The sequence below is a fragment of the Schistocerca serialis genome, chromosome 8 (assembly GCF_023864345.2).
Source record: "Schistocerca serialis cubense isolate TAMUIC-IGC-003099 chromosome 8, iqSchSeri2.2, whole genome shotgun sequence".
NCBI lineage: Eukaryota > Metazoa > Arthropoda > Insecta > Orthoptera > Acrididae > Schistocerca > Schistocerca serialis.
The window spans coordinates 619,656,570-619,677,121 of NC_064645.1; the positions used below are offsets into that span (position 1 = coordinate 619,656,570).

A 20,552-nucleotide genomic window follows, 5' to 3' on the forward strand; every position below is an offset into this window, starting at 1 on the left:
TCAAAACTTCACCTGATTCTTGCAAATAAGCAGCAATAAATGTACAGTATTTGACTATCTTCCTGATGAGATAAAGCCACAGATACAATCAGTTCAAAAGAAAGCTGAATTCATTGCAACTTGACAACTCCTTTTGCTTCACATTTTCAGAATAGATTATGGCTCCCTCCCCTCTCTTTGTGTTTATGAGCATGCAATAAGAGGGGGCCAGAGATAATCAATTGAAATCACTCTAGTATGGTTAAATTGTAGTCATATTCCTATACTTAGAAAAAAATGTTTTATTTTTGTCAATCAGTCGATACATCCCACGTCATAGTTAAACGTCGTGAAAATTATCAATGAAAATAACTTATTAGCACGGTATATGAAATGAGGAAAAGTTTTCAAATAACTGTTTCGGATGCTATACATTTGCTAGTGTTGATTCATGTTAACAGTTGTGTTCTACAAAGTGTGGTTCTTTCGCATTCCATAAAAACGTGAGTAGCTGTAGTTAAACATAATGTAAGACACTGGTTAAAATGTAGTAGTTAGCAGTAGTTTGAAATTATATAACGGTGAAATATAGTTATAGCAATTATTACTGTTGTTGAGCAATGAATATGATGAATATGACCTTACAACTGGGCTTCTCTGACGGAAGAATAGTTTCTCAATTATTTGTTTACATATCTGTGAGCACCCAGTTTGAAATTACCTTCACTTTCCGACAACAGTTATTAAACTGCATATTTTTGAGTCATCGCCAATATTATTAATGTCCAAACTGTAAACCAACAACCCACTTTTATTTACCTAGGTGTGAGCGAAAACAGTGGAAAATACCGAAGTTGAAACTTCTAGGTAATTAATACCTACAACACTCTAAGTAAGATTTTCAGTTTAACTGTGCAGGGGAGAGGAAGGAAATAATACTGTGTTATTTAAAAAAATTGAGTCATAAGCCACCTGAGAAGTCTCTGAAGTTTTGTATCTCATGATCGAAATTAACGACGCTCGTTGTGTATTTGAACTGTGCGCCCCACGCTGAACATCTTGAGACGCTGCTCAGCTGAAGTATTCATTTCAGTGGTAGCAATCGATATACAGTGAATCGTAATGACAATTTAACATTTTGATAAAAAGTTTGCTTTTGAGATTTTAAAATTTGACAGCTTGTTGGTCAGAAAGCTTTTGGTGGCCAAGTAAATGCAAATAAATCCACAGGAACTGTCAAAAGCACGGTTGCATATTGATTCGTTGACGGATGTAGTTAGGAATGTGCCGAGTACTTCCGGCTTTCGTGATTGGCCTAGAGGCGGCAGTGTTTCGACAAGCTCAGAGTTGAGTGCTGGGTTTTCAATGATGTGTGCGAGAGGTACTGTAGTATGGATCTGCACGGATTTGTAGTTGATGTGAGTTAATTGCATGAAATGTAATGTAATTATGGCGTTTAGGAACATATTTTCCCGCAACGACAATCACAAGAATGAGCTAACGTAGCTGAGTGTCCAGAAGTCCGCGAATCCCCAGCATTACCTATGATTTGACACTAGGATGTGGCTGTTGGGAAGGAGTAATGAGCGTAAAAATCTGCCTACAGTGCATCCGTAGGCCAAAGTTTGTGGTGTGCTGTTGACAGAAGTATGGCTGGTACAAAATCTACATCACAATGCAGCCTTTTAAAACCTGTCTCTGTGCCACAGTGTATGCAAGATGGTGAAAAATTCATCAAGTGGGATGAGGTAAGTAACAGTTTTTATCTTAGGTGATGGTTGCTCTGGCTATTGGGACAGTGTCTTTGTATTGCTGTTGGAGTACGCAACTACTTATCTATCTGAATACCTCGCTTTATTTTCACGGTCACCATCATGACTTCATAATACATACCTTAAAAATCACTATACCTACCAGTTTAAATTCTGAATTTAGCAACGGAACGGAAGTTCCGTTGCTCGCACACTTGCATTTTATCATCGTGTCTCGAATATTTTATAAATTGCAGTCTGTCTGTGAGATCAGAACTATCAAAAATAGTCTTGGAAATAGTCTTTCAAAGGTTATGTTTTTGTTTGTATGGTGTACAGTCGTCCTTATTTGTTGTGAATATAGCTAACTTATATCTACATAGTTAGGGAAATTGTACTTGCACGTCAGTGGATTCTGGTGGTAACTTGTAAATGGACGTTCCATTTAGTGTCGTTTTCGGGAACAAACCCGAGTTAGTGGAATGTACGATTCACATAGATTGTTCCGTGTCATTGTGAGTATGCAATTGTCACTAATTGAGCATGGGGACTGTATAAATTGTGATCCGGTTTGGTGAATGTAAATTTGTTGTTTGTGGTAGTTTTGCAACATTGTAATTATTTTTGTCCCAAAAATTCTGACAACATGCATTTCTTCTAATAGTTATCCTCAGTTGTATGTGTGCATTGTTGTTTAATGGGCAAGCCTTCATTTTCCTTCTCTCTCTTCTGAAATAGCATTCATTTTTAAGTGCCATTCCATTTCCCTTACACTTCCTATTCTCCTTAAATTCTACTTTGTCAGTAACAGACACCACCCTAACAACCTGCACGAGACATTTATAGTTCACAATCTGACATGCAAGCCGGCCATGAACTAGTAACCACAAATGGCTGAACCAGAGTCTAAGCTTGTTCCTTGTAAGGAGAATATTTTATCCTCAAAATATTGGTTGGGGTGACAGACAGGTATGTAGATAGCCTGATATCTCAATTAGGCAGGGAAGTAAGTGCCTGTGAGTATTAAACAGAAGTTGTAGTAGGTTGATATGTAGTGTGGCTAGAGGTGTGCATTCTGCAGTTTTGTTATAGACAACTAAAGCTGCAAAATGGATTCAGAAAATGTGTGCTGGACAACTGACAAACATCAAACATTTTGGTGCATATTTTTTGCATATAATCTCCAACTGTGAAAACTGAAAGGGTGTTACTCTTGGCAGAAATCTTGTGCTCTACCAACTAACATATTTGAGGTAGTACCACTGTTTACTGGCATATGTAAACGTAATTGCAGCACTTGAGTCCTTTATTTCAAACTCCCGTAGGAATGTATGGCGTACAGAAGGTATTTGATTACTAACGTTATGATCATGATTTAGTTGGAAAGCAATTAGGCCTAGAAGAGGACTTCCAGCCGAATCTGCTTTGTCTTTTATTTGCTTAACAAGTATTCGAAGTGTTGGTAAAGTGAGTAACAAGTAACTTGAACCAGGGTAAAGGAAAATTCTATTATTATTGAACAAATAATAAATGTTGATATTGCTGACACATGAAGTTGTGTTATGTGTACTGCTGTGGCAGTTTGTTTCTGTTGATTATAGCCAGTCGGATAATGCTGTATGGTAGCCAATGAGAATTGCTGAATCTAATTATTTCTGTTGGTGGAATATGTGGATTGATTTGTGTTTGATATGGAGACCAGGAAGAAAACTAAATGTGCTGACTGACTTGTATCATAGCCAGAGGCCATGGTTAGATTGTAATGTGACAATTTGGTTTTGAATTGGCGAGGACTGAGAATGTAAGGAAACTAGATATGCTGATGGATTGAGCTGCAGTGTAGCCTAGGGCGTAGGTTAGGTTGGAATGTGAAAGTTTGGTGGGGAGGTGGCAAAACAGTGTCTCAATATACGAAATAAGATTGCTGTCATACTTTCGTTTGTTGTGTAGCCCAAGCTATATGTTTATCATTGCAATCACCTACTTGTATTTCTTAAGCCAAAAATTCCAATGATATGGTTAAATTCTAACTCATTAGAGGGGGGAAAAAAAGCAAACTTTATTTACTAGTCATAAGTAGTTACGAATGAACATTCTGATCAGCTGCTGACAACTGACTTGTGATTCATCATGTTCATTTCCCATAATTCATCACAGCAACAGTCAACAACAGCCTCATGCAATGGAAAAGCTGCAGTACATTGTAAGTTCACTTTTACTGTCTGTGTTTTTCTGTCCCTTCTTTTTTGTAGGCTGCATATGTTCTTTTGCATCATTTTTTTGTTAATATTTATCTCGGAGTTTGAGTTATTCAGTGTTTTGTAGAATTTAGATTTCGTACTGCATATTGGATCTCTTGTTTATCATTTATTGAGCTGTAATAGCTATTGTAATAACTGTTGTTGTTGTTGTTGCTATTGTTGTTGTTGTTAATAGGTATCATAATAAATGTTGTTGTTTGTGGTGGTGGTGGTGGTGGTGGTGGTAATTATTCTTAGCTTCTAATGCGATGGCCTACTTTTAATATTAAAAGTTTGGTTACACCACTAGTGATATTAACAGGGAAGAAGCATGTGTCAAATCCTCTCGGCCATTTTATGAGTTAGTAACTTACTGCTAGTTTCCACAGGTGTGCGGTAACTGTACAGTAAAATTTCTCGGTAAGAGGGCAGGAGGCAATTGTCCGGTGTTCACTGACCAAGGATATGAAGACAAAAGAGACACTGCTTAGAAGTAGCCAAGAAGGCAGGTAGAGTTTTACAGCTGCCAGCATTCAACTTTTTTTTTAGTTTCTTAGTATAAGTTGTAGAAGTGGCAATATTGATACAGATGCAGGCTAGTGAAGTGGAAACTTCCTTTTCACCTCTCAAGTAAGGCGGATGGCCATCTAATTCAGTGTCACCAAATTTCTAGTTGCACTGGGGTGAACAATAACAGTGATAAAGTTACATCCACATCCAGCAGCAAGATACAGTAGCATTGTGTGACAACCATATCAAGGAGTAAAACCATTGCTGAGATCTGGGTTTAACAAACTTTCATCTCTCAAGTGGTGGGTTGCTTAGTGTTGCTAGTCTTTGTTGCCAGTCTTTGTTGCCATATGCTGAGTGGCTCCATTATCTGTTACAATGGAACTTAGTAATTTTCAGAGACCCGGACTCTTAGTGTAACTATCTGGATCACAAGGAGTATGCAAAATCATGATAAAAATCTGTGTCAAGTTGAGCTTAGTGTGACTAGGTTTGGCGGCTGTTGAGGTGAAACAGTTAATAGCAGGAAACCTCTGGGATATCTGTCACACCATTGTGGATTGTTCAAACAGGCAGGACTCTTTCCAGATTAACTTGTGTGTGGTATTATTGCATCTGTAGATTAAACAAGCTGAACATTCTCCCTTTGTCTCAGCAGTTGGGTGATACTTCAGGGAACTTGGCTGGGTAAAACTTAGGGTAATCTCAGGTTCCCACACTGAATGCAGTTCGATGCTGTCAATCTGTTGTTACGGTAAAATGTGAACTGTTCGAAAATTTAACATGTGGTCCAAAGCAAAAATGTTCTGTAATGAGGATCTTGGCTTAATGCCTAAATCATGAAAATTGTAGACAACTTTGTGAAAAAATCCTCAAGTTGCACTGTTTGCTAATGGAGTGGATGGCTGTTGAAGTGATAGTCACTAGCAGGCAAATTCTTGAGAACTGTAATATTTCATGCTTACAAAGGTCTGCAATGTTTTGTATTAGTCAATTATTATTTTCTTACAAGCTTGTGGAAGTAAAAGGTTTCTAATTTTTTCTCAAAATATATTACCAGTGGAATGCTTGTACCGTGTGGGAGTAATAACAAATACACAACCAAGAGGTCAGTAGGCAGCATTCTAAGATGTAAATACCTCAGAATGCCTGTCAGTTGTATCAGAGCATTTAATGGTTCAAATAATGTGCTTGTATGTGAAAGGAGAAGTTGGCTAGTTGGTCATTTTACTTTCAGAAATGCATATATTGTATTGCAGGAACCCTTAAATTTGCAAAGGGCCAAATTAAGATATTCAACTGAGACTCAGTAAATACAGATCTCAGTAGCTTAAATTCGATTATAAATCACGGAATCCCATGATTCCCACTGTATGCTATTAGTAAAGATTACAGATTTTGCCTAAGGCCACGGCATGTAGCAATCCATAAGACAACTGAGCTTTGACTTTCACTGTAAGGAATGTCACCTTTGCGTCATGTTGAAAGTCATATTAGTTTGTTGTTTGCGCATTAGTGAAAAGCATACAGCGCAAATTATTGTGATGTGAGAAGTCTGTGTCAGTCTCAGATGACTCATCTTGAACTGAATTGAATTTTATTTGATCCTGTAGGATTACATGATGTCCATTCTAACATCATTGTTTATAATTAACAATCCTTACAAATTTATTGTGAACACTGTAAAATTCCTTTTCCATCAGATAGCCATTTAGATTCTGTGAAAACTTAGTGTCATGTATGTCGTCATGCAATTTTTTAGACAGACTTCTTAATAATTTAATACCTGAGTACTGGGGCACTTCTTCAAGCATTGTCAGTTAGTGGGGTATGCTTTGTATGTCATTCTTCCTCCGTGTGTTGTGGGTGTAAACACTAGCATTTGTAGTCTGCCTTGCACTCTCTCCTGTGACATATAGTATAGTTTTATCTATGTATGAGGAGGAAAAAGTTAAGACGCCTAGGCTTTTAAAGCAGTTTCTGCATGTTTCAGAAGTCTTTTGTCTTAATACAGTTTTGACTTTTTTTTTTAGTCTGAACATCCTTTTTATTGAAACTTCCTGGCAGATTAAAACTGTGTGCCTGACTGAGACTCGAACTCGGGACCTTTGCCTTTGGCGGGCAAGTGCTCTACCGACTGAGCTACCCAAGCATGACTCACGCCCCGTCCTCACAGCTTTACTTCTGCCAGTACCTCGTCTCCTACCTTCCAAGTAGGTGCTTGGGTAGCTCAGTCGGTAGAGCACTTGCCTGCGAAAGGCATAGGTCCCGAGTTAGAGTCTCGGTCCGGTACACAGTTTTAATCTGCCAGGAAGTTTCATATCAGCGTACTCTCCGCTGCAGAGTGAAAATCTCATTCTGGATCCTTTTTATTACTTGAATGTTTGAGTTTCCCCACGCTACGACTCCATACTGCAGGTATGGCTCGAAGAGTCCATGTTGTACTGTGCACAGAAGGTGTTTGTCTGCATACTGTGCTAGCTGCCTCATTATAAATATGATGGAGCTGATTTTTCTGCAGACGGAATTAATTTGGTTCCATTTCAGCTTGTTATCCACAGTAATATCTAAGAATTTAGTGGATTCTACTTCTTCTAGTCTTGAATCATCCACTTCTAAACCCATGTGTACAGCCTTCTTTTTATTTGTGAACACTGCATGCATAGTCTTTTTTAGTTTTATGAGAAGTCCATTTTCCAGGAGCCATTAAGCTGTGGTGTTCGCAGATATGTATGCTCTTCTCTCAAGCTGTGCCACAGTTTGGTCATTGCTCAGTATTGTCATGCCATCTGCATACAACATTTTCTTCTCTTTGTCTTCAACACATACATCATTAACAAACAGATTAAACAGCAATGGCTCCATTACTGATCCCTGGGACTCTCCATATTTGAGGGTTTCGGTTTCTAACTGATATGCGTCCCCTGTTGATACATATTGCTTTCTGTTGCATAGGTATGATTCCATCCACTCCCCTGCTTGCCCTCGAATACCATAGTTTTCAAATTTTCTTATCAGTATTTCACAGTCAGTATTGAATGCTTTTGAGAGATCCAGAAACATTGCAGATGCAACTTGGTCTTCATCTAAGGACTGTATAATGTATTCTGTCAGACTGGCATTGCTTATTTTGTAAATCTACTCTTTCTGAAACAGTGCCGTGATGGTATGAGAATGTTGTATTTGTCCAGATAATCAGCTAATCTGTAATACATAAGCATTTCCGGAATTTTTGAGAAACCTGATATCAGTGAAACTGGCCTGTAGTTGTTGGGGTTTCATTGACCTGATACCTGTTTCTTTGTTTGGTCCAGCTTTTTTCTGTGTTTCATCATTAATTGTGTTCCAAGCTGCCTTTGTTTTGTTTCTTGAGTTCATTATGGTAACATTTTATAATTTTCAGCTTCACTCCACTGTCTCGGATCCTGCAGCTTCCTTCACAGTTCTGTTATTTCACTGGTAATCCACTTTGCCTTATCCTGCGTTGTAATACTTGATTAGTGTCAGGCAATTAAAACTAAGTAGTGAATATCCTTGTATTTGTACTCACTGAGTTCATATTTTTCACTTTTTTTTAACGAAACCAGGCATATAGTAAGTAACATTAAACAGTGATGCCATACCAACAGCTAAGTGTCCAAATTTACGCACTCTACTTGACTGAGAGAAAATGTCAAAGGAAAATAGGCATCACCTCCTCTCCGCTCAGGTGCCCCAGCAATTGCAGGAGGCAGCCAACCATCACTGATCAGCAGTGGCCTGAAAAAAATTGATAATTGACATTACTGCCACACCATTGACTCAAGGAGCAGCTACACGTACTATTGCAGAAATACGATAGGCAGCAGGTATCTTCTGACCCCCCCACCCTCTGCACTGTGGGGGCTCATAACTCTCTTGTGAGTATGTGCTTAGCTACCACAGGTCCCAGCCTTTGCAGCACTACTTCATTTTATATTCTGCAAACCAATACCTCCCCCCCCCCCCCCACCCCTTGGGTTCGGGGTTACAATAGGCCCAAGGTATTCCTGCCTGTCATGAGAGGTGACCAAAAGGAGTTCCCATTTTTCAGCCTAATGAGTTATGGTACCACTTTACCGTTTGACCTCCACATCTTCCAAAATTTTCTAAAGTGCGGGCCGTTTGGGGCAGGGTGCCTTACGTGATGCACCATATATCCATTGTCCACTTAGACCTTCTGGACCTTATTGCCATGGCTCAACCTGCAGACTGGTTTTCTGGGCATGGACACATTACAGGGAACACCATCTACTTCCATAGTCCACTGTCCTCTTTTGATCACATGACAATATTGGATTTTTCCGCATCCAATATCCAGCACAGTAGCTAGTCCGTCGTGGAGAGGTCATCATGTACCCTCTTGGCCGTAGCTTGCCTGAGCTGCAACCTACCCATGTATGCCAAGAAGTAGGTACCCATCTTCTTGGGGCATCAGGACTCCCGGCAGTAGCCATCGTGCCAGGTGGCCATTGTTGTGGCTGGGTGATGCCTGTGGGGAGAGCCCCTGATCAGAGTGGGTGGCATCAGGGTGGATGACCTTCAATGAAGCGGATGAAGTTATCAGATGCTGGCGGTCGAACGTCCCCAGCAATCTCTGAGCGAGGTAAGGAGCAATATAATGCTGGGAGGTACAGCCCCAAGTCATTCCCTTCTGTGACCACACCATGGGAGGAACATAGGGCTCAGGATCACAGACAGCCATATTCTTCTCAATACTTAGCTTGCGCCATGTCTGATGGGAAATCCCTTTTAACAACAAAGCCTCTATTTTTCGTTGAACACTTGGAAGGCAAGTTTTGGGAAATGGCGGGAATATCAAAAATGAGGAACGGGTTGATCTCGACCCATACAGCATCCCCTGCCCATTCGTGAGAATTGCTTGCTTGTGGAAAGCTGGGTGATGTCCTGACCTACACCACCCCCCTTTCCTCCACAAGAGCTTAAATGTGGTCCAGGGCTTTATATTCCATAGAGATCTCCTCCTCCAGTCGAATGACAAGGTGCCCACTTTGTCTAGTATGTGTATAGGGGGTCTAAGGACTACAGTGTCACCACCGGTGCCTTCATCTAGGCCTTTGGTGATTCACTGCCTGAAAAGGTCAAGGTGGTGGTATATCAGCATGTCGTTAAACCCTATGTTCCTCCCCCTATGTGGTGCTTCAGATGTTGGATATTTGGGCACATGTCCTCCCGTTATAGTGCCAACCCCGAATGGGACTGTGGACATCCATCACACACAAACATTCCTTGTGCGCCTCCTCCCATTTGTGTCAACTCCAGAGAGCATCATTCCCCCTGTTCACCGAATTGCGCAATTTTTCAGGAAGAACGGAAATTAATGGAATAAAGACTCTGGACAGGCTGACCTACCCAGAGGCAAAACGGAAATATGACCACCTAAACCCTGTGTGCATGATCTCCTCTTATACTGTAGCTATGATGACATTTCTCTCTCTCTGGCAATGGTAACCTCAACAGCTGTACCTAGAACAGTGGGCCCTCAGGGCCACCAGACTATGCCTGCCCCCCTTGTTGGTTGGGGGCATTCTTCCTCCCATTGTTCCCCTAACATCTGCTTTAGGAGCAACACCCCTCCCCAAACCATCCAGGATGTCAAGTCGCCACTTCTCAGCTGGAGAAGCAATAGCCTCCTCCCACTAGGAAGGGGTCACTCGGGACGTTGCCATCAAAAGATTCTGCTGCGGTGAAGCTGGACACCAGTCAGTGGCTGAAGGAGCAGCACACTGCTGATCGTAGGGCTTCCCAATCATCATCGGTTCCTGAGACATTCGGAGAAGCCCTACTGACCAGAGAAACAGGAAGCAAAGCAAGAGTACCAAAAGAAGCAGCCTTGCAAGAAAAAAGAGATACTGGTGGATCCCACTCTGCCGCTTCTGGCAGGCTCCAATTCTGAGGATGAGGTGGAGATCCTAGTGTCTCCTGAGGACCTAGATCTCCCCAGAGCCTCAGAACCAATGGGCCCAGAGACCAAAAGCCCTCAGCAGATTGCAAAAAGTGCCCCTGAGGCATAAACCACAGAAAATGTCATCCTCCTGTGGAATTATGGTGTATTTTTCCCCCATTTCACTGAGTTATGACAAGTCTTAAGTGTTACACCTGCTTTTTGCGTTGCCCTTCAGGAAACCTGGTTTCCAGCAATGCCGACCCCTACCCTTTGTGGCTATTGGAGGTATTACAAAAATCAAACTGACTGGAACAAGGTGTTAGATGTAGTCTGTATCTATGTCCTTGCCTCTATATATAGTGCACCTGTGCCTTTCAAAATACCTTCAGAACCTGTGCCTGTCAGGGTGAAGGCAACACAGGAAATTACCATCAGTAACATTTACTCTCCTACAGGTGGTGAAGTACCACAACATGTACTGACTGCACTTATTTCCCAACTTCTCCCACCTTCTCTACTTCTAGATAATTTTAAGCCCCATAATCCTTTGATGTGTGGAACCAAGATTACTGGCCATGGGAAAGATGTTGACAATCTACTAACTCAACTCGACCGTTGCCTTCTAAATAGAAGTGCCCCTGCTCATGTCAGTGTGGCACGTACTTGGCAATTGATCTCTCCATTTGCAGTCCTGGCTTTTACTATCCGTTCACTGGAGAGCTCACGATGACATGTGGTAGTGACCACTTTCTGCCCTTCTTGTCCCTCCCTTAGCATCACTTGTCTGGAGGCTTGCCCGGATGGGCTCTTACCAAGGCTGAATGGGATGCTTTCACCTCGCTACCACCGTTGAATCTCCATTGGATGGCAACACCGATGAGGTGATCCAGACCATCATTGTTTACATTGTTGTTGCAGCTGAATCAACAGTCCCTTATTTCTCAGATCATCCCTGGTGGAAGTCAGTGCCTTGGTGGTTGCCTGAAATCACTGCAGCCATTAGAGACAACCGTAGGGGGGCCCTCCATCATAGGTAGCACCTGTCCCTGGCGCACCTCGTTGCCTTCAAATGGGTCTGTCAACTCATCAAACGACAGGAGGAGTAGTGTTGGGAACAATACGTCTCCACCATTGGAACATGAACCTCCCCTTCCCAAGCTTGGATCAAGCTCAGATGCCCCTACAGATATCAGGCCCCTGCAGGTATACCTGAAGTTTCCATACATGGAACTGTATATACCAATCCAGACGTAATCGCAGAGAATCATGCCGAACATTATGCTCGAATCTCTGTCACCCCACCTTTCATCTCCTAAAACAGCGGGTGTAACGACACCACCTGTCTTTTGCTCCATGCCACCCTGATCCATATGATACTTCCCTGAGTGAGTGTGAATTTCTCAATGCCCTTGTTGATTGCCCTGACATAGCCACTGGATCAGACTGCATCCATTCCTAAATGATTAAACATCTGTCAGCTGATTACCAGTGCCACCTCCTTGCTGTCTTCAACCACATCTTGAGCGATGGCAAATTCCCATCGCAAGGGGCGAGAAAGTACCATCGTTCCAGTGCTAAAACCTGGTAAAAATCTGTTAGATGTGGATAGCTATTGTTCTATCTGCCTCATGAATATTCTGTGCAGACTGCTCAAACATATCGTGAGCCAGTAGTTGTACTGGCTCCTTGAGTCTCAAGGCCTTCTGGCTCTGTCACAGTGTGGTTTTCACCAATATCGCTGCACCACTGACATCTTGGTATCCTTGGAGTCTGTCATCAGAACAGCCTATTCCTACCGTCAACACCTTATTGCCGTCTTTTTTGACCTGACGAAAGCCTACAATAGCACTTGATGACACCACGTTGTAGCTACTTTGCACAAATGGGGTCTCTGGGACCTGCTCCAGATTTTTTTACGGAACCTTTTTTGCCTCACATTTTCGGAGTTAGAGTTGGTGCTTCTCACGGTTCACTCCATATCCAAGAGAATGGGCTCTGTACTGAGCAAACCCACTCATTTTAATTGTCATTAATGGTCTTACAACCGCAGTAGAGTCATCAGTATCCCCCTTCTTGTACACTGACGATTTTTGTATTTCCTTCTACTCCTTTTCTATTGATGTGGCTGAACATTGACTGCAGGGAGCCTTACGAAAGGTGCAGTCGTAGGCCCTCACTCGTGGCTTTCAGTTTTCAACCGCCGATACTTGCGTCATCCACTTCTGTCACCGTATGTCCATCCACATCCGGAACTTTACCTTGATGACCAGCTACTTAATGTAGTGGAGATTACCGCTTTTTGGGACTGGTCTTCTATGTCCGCTTAACTTGGCTTCCACATCTTCGTCAGCTTAAGGAAAACTGCTGACGGCATCTTAATATTCGATGCCTGAGCTACACCATCTGGAATGCTGATTACCCTACACTGCTGCAGCTGTACAAAGCTCTTTACAGCCTCATCTTGACTATTGGAGCTTGGTGTATGATTCAGCATCACCCTCACTCCTGGATCCTATACACCATTGTGGAGTTCGACTTGGAGCGGGAGCTATCCAAACGAGTCCAGTGAACAGCTTACTTGTGGAAGCTGGCATTCCTCCATTGTGGATCATGCGACAACACTGCTTGTGAGTTATTCACATTCATAGATCACCTCAACATCCAAATTAATGTCTCCTTTTCCTTAACACGGTGATCCATCTCCCGCAGCAGTGGCCCAGATCGGGAATTCCAATTGCAGTCCATGTCCGGCCCCTTCTCACTGAACTAGAGTCTTTCCCTCTGCCACCTTTCCTCTGGGTCCACTCAAGTTCACCTCCATGGTCCTTGCCTCGGCCATGGTCCTTTATCTGGACCTATCACCAGCCCCAAAAGACTGAGTTCCTCCTGAGGCACTCTCTATTATTGGTAAGTTCCAGGTCTCAGAAATACTCTACACTAATGGCTTGATGGTCGTTTTGGCTTCATGTGTGCTCAGGCTGGACTTACTGAACAGCATTCCTTGCTGGATGGCTGCAGTGTTTTCACTGTGGAGTTGGTGGCCATCTCTCGTGTTCTTGAACATCTCTACTCCTGCACAGGTGAGTCCTTCCTCATATGTAGTGACTTCTTAAGCAGCATACATGCTCTCGACCAATGCTTCCTTTGCCATCATTTGGTAATTAGCTGGGAATCTCTTTATGCCCTCAAAAACAGTAGACATTCAGTGTCTGTTATTTGGACCCCAGGACATGTTGGGATCCCAGGCATTGAACTTGTTGACAGGCTGGCCAGACTGACTACCGGTAAAACAACCCTAGAGACTGGCACACAGGAGAATGACCTACGATTGGTCTTCCGTCATAATTTTTGGTATCTGGGATACTGAGTAGTGCACTCTCAGTACACTAAATAAACTATGTATTATCAAGGAGACAACAAATGTATGGGGGGTCATCCATGTGTGCCACTCGCAGGGACTGTGTTGTCTTTTGACGGCACCTCCTACGTTGTGAGGACCCACCTCCGTGTCACTGGTTCCTGCATGACTGTGGTCCACATCTTGTTGGACTGTCCGATTTTAGCCACCCTGAGGTGGACTTTTGACCTTCCCACCTTACTGTCTATGGCATTATACAACAGTGCCTTAACAGCTGATCTAGTTTTACATTTTCTTCGAGAGGGAGGTTTTTATCACTCAAAGGGTGGCTTCTCTCCCAAGTCTTCACCCTCTCTCTTTCTAACTCTTCCTCGTTCTTTCTTTGCTGTTTGTTCACCTTTTCCCTATTTGTGTTACTCTAGCTATATGTTTTTCAGCTGGAGATTTTAGTATGTTAAAGAGTGGCTGGCTCATCCTTTTTGATTCTTGCCATCAGCCAGCCCAGGCTATCTGCTATATTATTTTAACACCTCCAACCACTTTTCCTTTTAGTGTAAGTTTTCCCCCTGCTGTTTAGCTTTTTTTTGTCTTGTCTTTCAGTGTGGTTCCAAATTAGTTTCACCATCATTTTACTTTCCCCTTCTTCTTTTGGGAATGGTTTTAACCAGGGATCTGTGTGCACGAGGAAAAAAGTACAGACTTTACTCACCAAACCAACCAACCAACCACTATACTTCCCCTTCTACCTTTCCATTGGATAGTCTTTTTGGTGTAGAACCTGCTTGGACTTGTTACCTGATTTGGGACCCTGGTTTTCCATTTCACTTGTGGTGCTATCAACAATGATTCCCATTGTTGATTTTGACCCGACACCACTTTTTCAAATTTTTCAGAAGTGTGGATTGTACTGGGAAGGATGCCCAATATGATGTCTGCTCCTCCTTTGTGCCTTTCCACCTTTTCACCCCTCCTTTCTGGTAAGGTAGGACACCCAAACCCCAGCTTGGTAGTAATCATGGTGTGTGTGTGTGTGTGTGTGTGTGTGTGTGTGTGTGTGTGTGTGTGTGTGTGTGTGTGTGTGTTGGGGGGGGGGGGGGGTTCGTCAAGTACGTGCACAGTAGTAGCCCCCTGACCATGCAGGGACCACTCTGTGGGTGCCTGAAGTGATCACTCCCCATGTGTGTCCAGGAGTATGTGCCTGCCATGACTGGGGCATCAGGACTCCAAGCAACAGATTACTGGCTGGGTCGCTGTTGCTGAGGCTGGGTGTGACCATGGTGGATGACTTGTGTGTGCTTTGTCCATCATGCCCATAAGAGGGCATTGCTACTTGGGCCTTCATCTTGGCCTTTGAGGGTGATTTGCCTGAAAAGGTCAAAATGATGGTATATCGATGTGACCTGGAACCATATCTTCGCTCCCACCTCATGCAGTGCTTCAGATGTGAGGAATTGAGACTTGTCTTCATGTTGTGGCACGATCCCAGTTTGTAGAGATTGCGGACGACCATTGCATGCGAACATTCCTCCTCCTCCTGTCTGCATCATCTGTGGAGAGCACCACTCTCTCTGCTCACCTGATTGCACTATCTTTCGCAGAGAGATAAAAGTATATGAATGTATGATTGGACAGACTGGCGTACCAAGAAGGCAAGAAAAAAATGAGCATCTACATCGTGCATGCACGACAGTGTTGCACACTACAGCTATGACAACGTCACCCTCTGTGCCAATGGTGCTGTCCCCTACCTCCACCCACATTGGGTGCAATGGCTTCCCACCCACCGGAGATGCCAATCCCCAACCCATTCCAGAGGTCCCAGAGGTGCATCACCCTCATCTGGCTTTTCATGCCAGGAGGGATTCCCGTGGGACACTCCCCTCAAAGGTTTCAGCAGCCAGTGGCTGAAGGAGCCTCAGGCTGCTGATTGTAGGGCTTCACGATCTTCTTCAGTCTCTGAAACAAATTCAGAGAAGCCCCCTCCCCCCCCCCCCCCCCCTGTCGTCCAAACCCCCTAAATAAAAGAAAGACAAAAATAAGTCTTCCAAGATGAGGAAATTATGGTGGCCCCCATACCACAAGATCCCACACGTTCTGTTTCAGTGGCGACAGCAGCAATCTTGGTTGCCTCTGAGGCTCCAGATCACACCACACAATGTGTCTCAAAACCTATATGCCTCAACCAATGGCAGCAGGTGACACAGGGACGTAACCTCCTGCCTCTTGGTCTCGTCATGTCCTCACATTGCACCAGCAGCACAATTCTCCAGTGAAATTAGAGTTGTTCTGTCCACTACCTGGTGAGATACGACATCTCTTAACTGCATCTCCTGCTTTCTGCATTGCCTTTCAGGAAACTGTTTGCAGCAACACAGACACCTGTCCTTCACGACTACCAGGGATACGATAAGAATTGTTCTGATCATGATAGGGTGTCAGGTGGAGTTAGCACGAATGTTCTGGACTCTGTATATAACAAACTTTTGCCTCTTGATACAACTTTGGAAGCTGTGACTGTAGAGGTAAGGCCATTTCAGGATTTTACCATCTGTAAATTTTATCTCCCTCCTAGTGGTGGAATGCCTCAGAAAGTATTTTCTCCATTGGTTTCTTAGCTCCCCCCACCTTTCCCAATCTTGGACAACTTCAGTGCCCATAACCGTTTGTGGGGTGGAACCATGATCACTGGTCGCAGTAAAGAAATCGAAATCTTACTGGCAGATCTCAACCTCTGTTTCTTGAATACTGGTGTCTCCACACATTTCAGTATGGCAGGTTAGATGGGTTGTGCACAATGCCGACTGGGATGCTTTCACCTCTACTTTCGTTCTGAGTTCCCCACTAAATGGAGGCTTTGACAAGGCTGTCCAGAATGCAACAGCAGCCATTCTTTGGCAACCAACTTAGCCATCCTCTATTCTTCTGCATCCTCGTTCAGAAGATAGTACCTTGGTGGACCATGGATATCACAGAGGCCATTCTTCACCATCATAAGCGGCATCCATGAGTCAAGCACCTCATTGCCTTTAAACAGATCTGTGCCTTAGCCTGCCATGTAATAGAACAACAGAAGCAAGAATGCTGGGAACGGCTTATTTCAACCATTGGACCACGTATGCCCTCTTTGCAGGTTTGGGCGAAGATCAGATGCCTCTGTGGATACCAGCCCTCTGCAGGTGTACTTGGCATATTTTTGAATGGCACTGTTTTCACTGACCCAGATGCCGTAGCCAAACATTTTGCTAGAGCAGCTGCATCTGAGAACTACCAACTTGCCATTTGTGTCCTTAAACAGCAGATTGAGTCATTGCATTTAAGTTTCACTGCATGCCACCTGGAGCCCTATAATGTTCCATTCAGTGAGTGGGAATTCTTCAGCACGTAGCACTTTGCTCTGATGCAGCTCCAGGACCAGGCTGAATCCACAACCAGATGCTAAGCACCTACTAGTAGATTGTCAGCATGATCTCCTTGCCATCTTCAGCCGTATCTGGAATGAGGAGTTCTCATCGCAATGGCAGGAGAGCATCATTGTTTCTGTACTGAAACAAGTAAGCATCCCACAGAGATGGACAGTCCCCCCAGGGGGTCCACAACTCTTTTGTGGACACGTGCGTAGCAAGCACAGGACCCCGAGCTAATGTGGCCCTCCTTCCTTTCCGGGCTGCATACCTTCCCTTCCCTTTCCGCATCCCTCCCCCCCCCCCCCATCTTCGCCCCCCCCCCCCCCTCACCTCTGGCTCTTTCCTTCCCTTTCTCCCCCTCTGGGAGTATGGTTTGTGCCTACGTCCGGAGACGGACGCTCAAAACTTTTCCGAATTACTTGCTTTCTACACTTACAAGTCCTCGTCCTTCCTCTGTCCTTCTCTTTTCCTTCCCTCTTCTCCTTGCCCTTTTCTCCGCTGCGGCGTTTGAGACCCCCTCTTCTTTCCTTTCCCTTTCCCTTTTTTCCTCCCCGTGCGTGTCTGAAGGCCGACCCACGCACTTCCATGCGTAGCCGGTGACAGGGTAACGCGTAATTCCCCGCCCCGGGTAGACAGGTAGGACACGTACGTACCCCCTGGTAACGGCCAGGCCCAGGGAGGGGTGATTACCCGAGCTGATACCTTCCGAAAGTGCCGATTGGTCCCTCCGTCCGTTTGTCGGGAGGTGTGACCTGAGGTGTGAACAATCACCTAAGGCGGGTGTGCCCTCGGTGAGGGCCCCCACAAGGGAGGAGCGCGCCATCGGAGACGCCGGTAATCATGGGGGATTCTTCCGCAATGGTTTCCTCACCTTCCACTATGTCTGTTCACAAACGTAAGTTCACTGAGTCTCAGCCACAGACGGTTCTTCCATCGTTGCCACAGTTCCTTGTTGTTTCTCGGCCTGACGAAGGTCTCGACTTTTCCACGGTCAACCCTTTCATTATTCAGAAAGGTGTCGACGCAATTGCGGGTCCTGTAAAGTCTTGTTCCAGATTACGGAATGGCACCCTGTTGTTAGAAACACACAGTGCCCTCCAGGCTCAAAAATTTCTGCGTACTTCTCTGCTCCACACCTTCCCTGTCCGGGTGGAACCGCACCGTACCTTAAATTCCTCGCGTGGAGTCGTTTATACACGCTCCCTCGATGGATTGTCTGATGAAGAAATTCAGCACTACCTGTCTGACCAGGGCGTCATGGCTGTTCATCGGGTTATGAAAAGGGTTGACTCGAACATCATTCCAACCCGCACTGTCTTCTTGACATTTGACAAAGTTCAACTCCCATCAAAAATCAAAGCAGGCTATGAGATAATTTCCGTTCGCCCTTATGTCCCAAACCCTACGCGTTGCTATCGATGTCAGCGGTTCAATCACACCAGCCAGTCCTGTTCAAATCCGGCCAAATGTGTTACGTGTGGCAAGGATGCCCATGAGGGTGCTTGTCCACCTCCATCCCCTCGCTGCATCAACTGTATGGGTGACCACGCTGCTTCCTCTCGAGATTGCCCCGTTTTTAAGGACAAAAAGCTCATCCAGGAAATAAGAGTGAAGGAAAAGGTGTCGACCTTTGCTGCTCGAAAATTATTCGCCAGTCGACAGCCCACCGTGCCTCAGAAAGGAAAATACAGCACTGTCCTTGCTTCTCCTCGGCCAACAAAGGAGGCGGCCACGCAGACTTGCGACCTCACCTTTAGTACCACTTTCGTCAGATCGGCCAGCGCAAAGATCGCCCGTTCAACCTCACCACTTTCGCCTGCACACTCAATGGCTCACCCTTCGTCGGGTTCTGCTAAATCTCGAGCCCAAAAGTCAGACACCAAGTCTTCGAAAAAAGAGCATTCTCGTGAAGAGTTTTTACGTACCGCAACTTCACAACCATCGGTTCCTCCTTCATCTAAACATCATACTTCCAAGAAGGCTACGAAGAAACACAGTTCCTCTCCTTCTCCGCCAAGGCATGTCCCATCTACAGCACCACCTGGCGGAAATCGCCCTCGGCCGTCTTCTGTGTCGCCGAGGCGCACTGCTGGTGGCCGGTCAACCGGCCGATCGCTGGTGGCAGGAGCTGCTCCTGACCAACCTATGGATCAGGATCTTCTGCCTTCGACTGAATGCCATTCCATGCTGTCGGTCGCAAGCTCTGAGCAGTCGTTAGTTGACAGCACCTTTGGTCACGTTCCTCCATTTCCTGTTCACCCTATGTCCATTATCCACTGGAACATCCGCGGCATTCGAGCCAATCGGGATGAATTGTCGATCCTCTTACGATCCTACTCGCCGGTCATCTTCTGTCTTCAGGAAACAAAGCTGGGTCCCCATGACCGCTTTGTTCTCCCTCATTTTCAGTCCGTCCGATATGACCTCCCCTCTGTTGAAGGCACTCCAGCCCATGGAGGACTCATGATTCTGCTCCATGATACTCTCCATTATCACCCACTCCCCTTAAACAGTTCCTTCCAAGCTGTCGCCGTCCGTCTTCCCCTTTCTGGATACACGTTCTCTCTTTGTACGGTATACATTCCATCGTCCACACCAATGGCACGAGCTGATCTCCTTCATCTTCTTGATCAGCTTCCACCCCCCTATTTGCTGGTTGGGGACTTCAATGCCCACCACCCGCTTTGGGGATCTCCGCATCCTTGTCCACGTGGCTCACTATTGCTAGACGTCTTCCACCAAGCGGATCTAGTCTGCCTCAACACTGGGGTCCCCACATTTTTGTCTGCCTCCACGACAAATTTATCTCATTTGGACCTTGCGGTCGGTACTGTTCCGCTAGCTCGGCGCTTCGAATGGTTCGCCCTTGATGATACACACTCGAGTGACCACTTTCCATGTGTTCTTAGACTGCAGCCTCAACTGCCATATATGCGCTCGCGACGCTGGAAGTTTGCCCAAGCCGATTGGACACTTTTTTCGTCTCTAGCGACATTCGATGACCGTCGATTTCCCAGCGTCGACGATGAGGTCACAAATGTTACCGACGTTATTCTCACAGCTGCGGAACGTTCAATACCACGCACCTCCGAATTGCCCCGGCGCCCCCCAGTTCCTTGGTGGAACGAGGCATGCCGTGACGCAATACGTGAGTGGCGACGTGCTCTTCGCATTTTCCGTCACCATCCAACTTTGGCCAACTGTATCCGATATAAGCAGCTCCGTGCGCGATGCCGTCGCGTCATCCGCGATAGCAAGAAGGCAAGCTGGAAATTCTTTATTAGCTCATTTAACACCTTCACTCCCTCCTCGGAAGTTTGGAGTCGGCTTCGACGGTTCTCTGGCGCGCCTAGTTTCTCCCCGGTCTCTGGGCTCACTGTCGCG

General features: G+C 45.0%; 1 protein-coding gene across 1 annotated transcript in view; it reads left to right on the plus strand.

Annotated features, from left to right (window-relative positions):
• The first annotated feature begins 1,202 nt into the window (after positions 1–1,202).
• Positions 1,203–20,552, plus strand: part of LOC126416261 (1-phosphatidylinositol 4,5-bisphosphate phosphodiesterase classes I and II) — a 395,393-nt gene continuing 376,043 nt past the window's right edge. The window contains exons 1-2 of the mRNA XM_050083891.1: positions 1,203–1,360; positions 1,440–1,727. Coding sequence (XP_049939848.1) covers positions 1,629–1,727 — 99 coding nt within the window. The 5' untranslated portion in view covers positions 1,203–1,360; positions 1,440–1,628. The remainder of the gene's footprint in view (positions 1,361–1,439; positions 1,728–20,552) is intronic.